Below are 8,510 nucleotides of genomic sequence, written 5' to 3' on the forward strand. Positions count from 1 at the left end.
TTCAATCTTCTATCATTCTCCTATTTTTTTGGAAGAAATCCTACATTATGGAAGTCAAAGTGGAATGTGCAGCTCCCGTTTGAGTATTCTCTATCACATTATAATAAAAAGTGGACATATCGACATCAGTTCCTTTACAGCATTGCCTGGAATTGTCTATCTCTTCATCCTGGACTCTGTCTCTCTCTCCCCCACGTTCTCCATAGAATTTGTTTTAGTAATCCTTTTGGTGATGATATTATATCTGGAAAGTGAACTCAGAAACCTCACTTTACAATGTTCTGAAATACTGTTTTTGAACAACTTTACATTTATTTGAACTTATTTGAGAATAGAAAGGTTCCAAATGTTAATTCTCAGGTTTCCTCACTTACCTCCCTTTCATTAACTTTTGCCAAAAGCTGAAGTCTCTGGAGTACAAAGGACTCAATTATTGGAAATTCTTCTCCCTCGGCTCACGGCTCACGGCTCGGCTCGGCTAGCGGCTGATGACGCGGCAGGTGGGCCCACAATGCTGATGTGTCAGATGACTGGACGTTGACATGGCATGCCAATTGTGCATGATGGCGGCATGATGACGTCATCATTATTCGAGTCTGGCATGTGGGTCGGGTTGTCTGGTATTCGGGTCAGGTTAGCTTATCCAGGTGGAGATGACGTGTGGCGCGTGTCTGTGCGCGTGATGGCGCGTGTGGTCGTTTCCGACATCTGATTTCGACACGGTTTTCAACAGTGGCTTTGTCTCTTCCTCCTCTACACAGTGGTATGGTCAAAACATAATTTTGACAACTTTTATTTTTGAGCAAAATCAAACACCCCTTTAAACCATGTGCTCTGATACCAATTATTGGAGATTCCCAGCCTGTGGTGTTCTGATACTGGTTTGAAGGAGGGTTAAGCACACTGAGACAATATTTAACGTGATTTGACAAATTGCTTACATCTACGGGAGAGAGTCCATATTATTTAGAAATAGAGAAAGGATTACAACACAATATATGAAGGAGGAGGATCACTTCACTCAAACTCTACCCTCAGCTCTTTTGCTGCACTTGCAGCTGCTGCAATGGCATCAAGGCTGCTGTCATTGCAGCCCTTCACTTTTTCTCTACACTCTTCACATTCTCATGTTATCGCTCACTCTCTCATTTTGCTCTAAACAAATATGCCTTCTTTATAGGCATTAATGGTAAACATGGAGAGGTCAATATAGCCTTAAAGCATGCCACTAATTGTGGCATGAATGGAGCTACCAACTTAGTGGTGGGGTATTACCACTAAATGGCAATATCCTAACATCAATCATCTAACCTCGGTCACAGAATTCAGGATCCACTTCTGCTCTAAGCTCCAAGCCATGCTAAAAGAAGGCCTGCCATCTTTCGAGTTCTGTCCCTTGCTGGCAAAAAGTTCGCAACGGGAGGTAGTGGAAGAATGGCCCAGGGTTTCTCACAACACTAAGATAGAGATGAATTTTGAAAGATTAAATGAAAGGCAATCATCCCTGAGCTTTTATTTCATTCATCCAACACAATAAGGTACCAAACTAAGAAAACGTTTCTTATTATGTTAACAACAGTCATAACAGAATAAGATTTCCATGTTATATGTTGGCAGAATTTCTCACTGATGCTTTATGAATTCTTAGCAGGATTTTCCTTTCTGTGTGCTAATACTCCCGAGGCGTTCGTGCTCTAAAATCAGTTCATTTCCGATTGCCAATGACTAAGAGAACAGCAGACTACTGGGATTGTTATAACTTGGAGCTCTGTGTAGCCAACTTTTGCTTCTACCCTGATATATTTTGAATCCAGTTTTCAGTATATGTTGGAACCCCGAAAATTTTGGTGGAAAATATTTTGTGTTGAATGAGATGATATTTTAGTGCAATGATTTGAAATGCATGCAATAATTTGTTACTATGCTTTTGTCCTGTTTTGTTCATGGTGATTCTTAGTGCTCCTCTGCTCGCCTGTAGTAAACAAAAAGGTAATCAGAATTCAGATTAGATCTTGCTTAGGTTAGTCATTGGGTTTGATGATGGTTAGCCACTTTAACAAGCTCTTTTGCAGTTTCAGCCAATAATAACTGCAACACAGTTCTCTCAATTTGCTCACTACAAGTGTTGGATCAATATCCCCTACCACTATCACTGTCAGTTTCTTGTCCTCTTTGATCATGGAGATTGGATACAACCCTGCAAATTTCCAATGCAAAAACACTCAGTTTTCCGAAAGTTTTGATTTTCTTTAAATCCGGAAACAGGATTTATTAAGAAGAAATAAAACCACTATTTGTCAGAGTAGAAGAGAAAAGTGCAAATGGGCCAGGTAGAGAAATTCTTCCATTCTATCTCAGATTCTAGCCACCTAGGAGCACTAATAAGACGAGTCCTGGTTGTCTGCATGGAAGTATATATACTACGTGGTGTTTAATATCCATGGTTGATAGAGATGATGGCTGAGTAGGACTAACAAGTTGGAAGCACAGCTTTTTTCCCTGCCACGGAGAATACTCGCTAAACATCTACTCGATTAATCTGCCACGGAGAGATTTGAACTACAATCAACCTGGAAAGGTAGCTGGGTGGGGGAGCGGAGGCAGAGGGTAAGAAGTTCCACGCTTGTGTTTTGGGCTTTCTTAGGCCTGGATCTATTCCTTGGGCGGGATACTTTTATTTTTTATTTAGTGTGTATTTTGGATGGTGTTTTTTTTTAAAAGTATTTTTAGTTTAAAAAAATTAAATTAATATTTTTTAAATATTTTTATGTTTTTGATTTTTTGATATTAAAAATTAAAAAAATATTTTAATGTATTTTCAAATGAAAAATGTTTTTGAAAAACATTTTATTTTTACAAAAAAAAAAACATCTATGAAAGAAAGAAAGATGTTTTATTCTTATTATTTTACTTTTGTAAAAAACAAATAATTATCATGTTTTTTTGGACTAAATATCTCATATATGTGTGGTGTGTGTACAAAAAAAATCAGTCTTTTAATTAATTCACATTTTATATATCTTTTAATTTTATGAGAAATATTTGCATATTTTCCTATTATAGAACAATGTCTTGGAGTAGTTGATTAAGGCAAATAGAACAAATCCTTTCATTAAAAGAATTACTTCAAATCTTCTAATTAATTTGTTGAAATTTTCACGTTTCCTATTTTAGCATTTTTCTTAATTGTACTTCACTTTCTTTATTTTAATTTTTTTTCATTTTCCATAATTAAAGGCAATGATAAATATTTTTCGCTATTGAAACCTTCTTTATTTTAGAGTTTTTATTTTATTTTTACCACAATTAAAGACAATTACAAGTAGTTTCCTAATTGTACTTCACCTTCTTTTCAAAGTTCCACAACTAATGGAAATAATAAATATTTTTCATATTTTTATTTTAATGAATACTTGTTAAATAAGTAAAGTGTTATTTTTATTCATAACCAATCGAAAAGAGGGTAGCATGTGCATGTGCATTAAAAGAGGAAATAACTTTAATTTTTCATCAGCCATTAGAAGAAGAAACCACCTTTTATTCTGCTGTCTTTTCGTAGCCTGAAGTTTGCCAAACTACTTAATTTTGATATCTGTTTTGGACAGCAAAAATCAGCATCTTTACAACATAGAAAAATCTTAGGACAACACGCAGAGACTGCAGCACAGTGCCACAGAGCTTTCTAAAGTGGTTCATGGCCAGTAACTTCGCTGGATTGCCAAGTTACAAGTCAACATAATGGCTATGGTATCTGGCTTGAAAGTTATGATCTTTCTGATTGTGTTTGTTCGCATGGTATTTAATTTTAGGATATATGGAACCCTAGTTTTTTCATTTTTGCTATGTTCTGTGTCATCTTATCCATGAAAGTTCCTTCTATATAGCTTTCTTTACGGCCTGCGCGAGTCTCTATTATATATTCTGTCTTGACTCTGTATCGTCAACTTTGAGTTTTTAACTTATAAATTCTATCTTATATTATACTTTTCTTTTTTAAAAAAAAGTTTTAAGTCGTTTTTACCATCATGGTTCTAACTTATATTTATTTTAAATTATTTATCATATATTTTTTTAAATGATTCTTTAATTCTGATTCAAAATCAAAAGTTATTTTTCATCATTCTCGTCAAACATTCTCTATATAATTAGCATGATTGAAAACTTTAAATCTAATTATTTTCCCAATATTAAAAGCCTAAACTAAATGGCTAAAGTTAATGCAAATCCCTTTTTCTTCTTCTTCAGACAACTAACACTAAGAAAACAAACTTTTAAAAAAAACCCTAAGAAATAAAAAGAAATAGAAAAACTAAGCCACGTGCCGAAACTTCTTTTAATTAATGGCAGAGTCGTCAATTGAAGATTGGCAAATTGATGGAGAGCACAAGTCTAAAGGAATAAAAACTATAGTTGGAAGATATTTAAACAGTGTTTTTAAGAATTTTAATTTTTTTTATTAAAAATTAATTTTTTTTATATATTTTAAATTATTTTGATAAGTTGATTTTAAAAATAATTTTTAAAAAATAAAAAAATATTATTTTAATATATTTTAATATAAAAAATATTTTAAAAAATAACCACCATTACAATTTTCAATACATGAAAGACTTCTGGGATACAACAGCCCTTGCTCCTCGTCCTTGGTGGATTTGCAACAAAAGAAGTAAACATTGAGTGTGTGTGTGTGTGAGAGAGAGAGAGAGAGATTAGTAATTTTTGTTCTGATGGAACCTGTAAACAATCATTACTACAGCTCTGAAATTAATTACGGGATTGTGTTTCATACCAATTTCTTCAAATCTTTCAGCAATCACTTATCTGAAGAGATTCAATAAGGGCGTGTTCGTACTCAATGTTTCAACTGGAGTTTGACAGCTCGGAAAGCTACCTTGGCCGGCAATTTCATTGAAGCGTCGAGAGGAGAGTGATCTAAGTCGAGACTTCAGGGTCAGGGGAGCCATTCACTTGAAGGGCTTTCCATGCGTGGGCGTACATGACAAGCACATAAAAGCATAGGTTCACAGAACTTAGAATACCTAACACCTTGTAATATTTGTCCAGATGACTTGTTTTCAGAGTGTCATGAAACCAGCTGCCTGACAAAGTAAGAACAAGTGCCGCACTCAGGAACTTCCCAACGCCAATTGCAGACTCGTTGAATGGCGATTCATAATGTTCCAAAGATTCATCTACATGGATATATAAAAATCAGCCAAGCCATCAGCAACCAGTCCTTCTACGAGTCCTATCAGGAAAAACTGTGGAACCAGCCATACTGTGCTCATTGGAAATGGTTCAGCATCTCCACGTGTTTTAATAAGATTCAATCTACGAGTCTCAACCAGCATTGATACCATGCAACAGATTATAGAGCACGCTATCCCAATTGCGATTCTTCAGAAGTTTTTGAATCCATATCGGTCTAACATGATGCATCGGAAGTTTTTTAATCCATCTGGATACTAAAAAGTCATGGACGTATGGAACTATAACTGTTACGAAACCCTGAAGTAGAAACAGAACATTTATAGACAAAACAGGATCAGGATCGAGGCTTTCACTTTGCACAACAAAGAAAGTCGAACCCGTTGCCAGAACGAGGCCGTGGATGGGGAGTGCTGTCCACATAGGAAGCAATGCAAGAAGTTGCTTTACTCGTTGCACATCTCGGACTGGGAGAAGTCTCCCGTTTTGCTCCTGTTCTTCAGCTGAGAGGGATTTGGATGTCTCTAAAAGAGCAGCTTTGTCCAGCCACCTGTGTACACCACCTCAGAAGGGAAAAGAAAGAGAGCAGAGGAGATATAGGGAAAGAAAAAGTGATACTGTCACTGCTTGGACCTTGGGGAAGGGCCTGTTTTGCAACGATAAGGCTTACAGATGCAATACTAAATTGGACTTGTTATCCTACCTGCCCAAAGGGAAATCATGGTGGCATATAGATCCATAAACACTCTATGTATCTCATCCAAATTCCCATAACCCATTGAAATGGGCTACGGGAATCACAATACTACACCAACCTGATGATTCGAATGTCGGGCAATAAAAGCAATCCACCACTATCATTCATGTAGTAGTCATTGGGTTCACGAGCGTGTTGCAGGTGACGCTCACTAAAGCTGCATTAAGAACTCTATAAATAACGATAAGGGGGCTTCCAGTTGGTTTGTCGGGGTAGTAAGAGCTTTTTCCTAACGCAAAGGTTAAACAAGCCAATGCCATAACCGAAAATGAAATCACAGTGATCATTCTCTGATCAGAAACTGATCTGGCCATTATCACAGACGAGACAGTGCCCACCGTAGAAGCAATGCGCCACCAAAATTTTCTTCGAACCTCAGCGTTGTCATAATCTATACTGATGTCTGGTTTACTAGGAACCTCGTCAGCTTGGTCGTTATCTGCGTTAAGGTTAGGTTTATGCTCGACTAATTGATCACGTAGAAATGCTTTTAAACAAGGATCCTGACTTGCCTTGCCCACAGTTACTAGTACCATCATCAGAAAAAGTAGTATAACCACGGTGGAGGATGAATTGCCCCAGAACCGGTTAGCAAGAAACCATAGCAACAGTCCCTGCAGCAAAATGGACATTTAATTAGTTGCAAATTAATGACTATAAATTAAAGCACTAAAAAATGGATCGAAAAGAAAAGGAATATTAAAAAAAATTCCGTTATAGCTGTTTTCATTTGAAAACCAAACAAATAAAAGCTAATTTATATACTATTCGCCTAACTTTGTCATATAATATATATAAAATAGAGCGACTTACGAATGCATATGAAGCAGTGCTGAAAACTATTGCTTTATAAGGTCCTGTACTGTAGGCATCGGCTATGTTAGCAATGAGAAAAGTGCAAATGACATATAAACCTTCTTGAACATTCAAAGCAATAGCAGCAAGTGGAAGCGGTTGCCCCTGACCAATGAGGTAATCCATCCACAGAACCACCACAGCATTGTTTACGAAGCTGTGGCTAGAAATCAAACCTAAAAACATTTTGAAACAAAGCTTGATGAGCATGTTAATCTCCACTCACATAAGACTAATTAGCTGAACATGATCAGGAAACATCACCAAGGATGAAGAAGACGGCCTTCGTAAAATAGACATGAAGTTTGACCCAGCCAATTACTCTACAGAGGGTACCGTTGAAAAACCATGACGGACGCACCAGTTGAAAGTTGATAGTAAGTGGTTTAAGGTTCCTTTCTACAGAAGTAGCCATTTCACCTAAAAATGGGCAACCCATTAGACAATATACATTACGCAAGATTATATTATTTATATAGTTTAGATGACGCGAAATTGAGGAACAATGGAAATGTCAAAATCACTAGTTACACGGTCAATTTCTTCTGTTTCGCTATATGAAGTTGGCTCACAGCACCAGGACTAAGCCGTTGCTCACAAACTTGCAGGACCGGCTCGCTCTTCAACACATAATGGAAGACTTAATTAATCATACAGGCTTTGATGTTGTATTTTGATTTGACATCAATCGACTCTTGGCTGCATATTATTATTACAAGAAAGTTAAAACATATGTAGGGATATCAGTGTAGTTTTTTAACAAAACACTATGAATTATTACAAGAATTTTCCAAATGTCGTACCAACGTTCTTCTCGAGTTGATTAATCATGACGTCCGAATTTCCTTCTCTTAATAAGAAAAAGAAAATTGTTAAAATATTAACCCAACGATTCCTTTTGAGAAAACGATTTTTTGGTTAAGTAAAAAGTGCCTTTCTTGAATTAAAAAAAGAAAAGAAAAAAAGAGCTAGTGAGTAGAAAAGAGAATGAAGGAATTTATTAAATTTATCTAGATGAGTTTTTAATTCTTTAATTTTCAAAGAAAATGAGAATACTTCATTCTGTTACTAAAAAAAACATAAAATTATAATACAGTAGTGGTGTGTGTGTGTGTGTGTGTGTGTATCAGCGTTTTTCATCAAACACGTGTGCAAAGAAGGACCTGAAATCACGGAAGCAAATCAGGAGAGAGAATGGGCCTAAAATCACGGAACTGAAGGGGAAGAAAAAAGGCTCGGGCGTGCGAATCACTCGTCAACAAGTGGAAGGTGCTGACTCGCTTTGGGCGGCATGTGAGGACTCAAACTGCCTCCAACGCGTATGACGAAACTCGATAGCTGGTTTAGGTCTCAAGAACGAGGGGATCAAGGGTAAATTACCATGAACACCTTTCACTAGTCTTTTTAACACCTACATACCTCTCTTTTTTTTGCCAACTCTTCTTTTCAAAGGGGTGTTTGTGATAGAAAATGATTTTTTAGAAGCTATTTTTTAAATTTTTATGTGTTTATTTATCATTAAAAAAATTAATCAATAAAAAATACTTTTCAATCAAAGAAAAATTTGGTTTGGTTTTCAAGAAAGTATTTTCTTTTTATTTTGAGCAGAAAACACTTTTTAGAAGTTGTGAAAAATTTAAAAATATTATATTATTTGCCGATTATATCAAATTTGGTCCTCAAACTTTTG

At 36.0% G+C, this 8,510-nt stretch overlaps 1 protein-coding gene and 1 long non-coding RNA gene across 3 annotated transcripts; one reads left to right on the forward strand and one right to left on the reverse strand.

Moving 5' to 3' along the window:
• Positions 1–1,220: 1,220 nt before the first annotated feature.
• On the forward strand, positions 1,221–1,922 carry LOC133670496 (uncharacterized). Of its 2 annotated transcripts, none has more exons than XR_009834098.1 (2): positions 1,221–1,538; positions 1,649–1,922. It is a non-coding gene; the product is annotated as an uncharacterized LOC133670496 (long non-coding RNA). The 2 variants fall into 2 exon arrangements; XR_009834099.1 differs by having other exon boundaries at positions 1,652–1,922.
• Positions 1,923–1,953: 31 nt separating this feature from the next.
• LOC133670857 (protein NRT1/ PTR FAMILY 5.6-like) lies at positions 1,954–7,235 on the reverse strand. Its single transcript, XM_062091452.1, has 8 exons — positions 7,085–7,235; positions 6,779–6,996; positions 6,118–6,579; positions 5,912–5,996; positions 5,346–5,771; positions 5,040–5,192; positions 2,098–2,197; positions 1,954–1,972 (listed from the first exon to the last, which is right to left on the reverse strand). The coding sequence occupies exons 1-8, from the start codon at positions 7,233–7,235 to the stop codon at positions 1,954–1,956; spliced, it is 1,614 nt and encodes a 537-aa protein (XP_061947436.1).
• Positions 7,236–8,510: the final 1,275 nt, after the last annotated feature.

The sequence above is a fragment of the Populus nigra genome, chromosome 13 (genome assembly GCF_951802175.1).
Source record: "Populus nigra chromosome 13, ddPopNigr1.1, whole genome shotgun sequence".
Taxonomy (NCBI): Eukaryota; Viridiplantae; Streptophyta; class Magnoliopsida; order Malpighiales; family Salicaceae; genus Populus; species Populus nigra.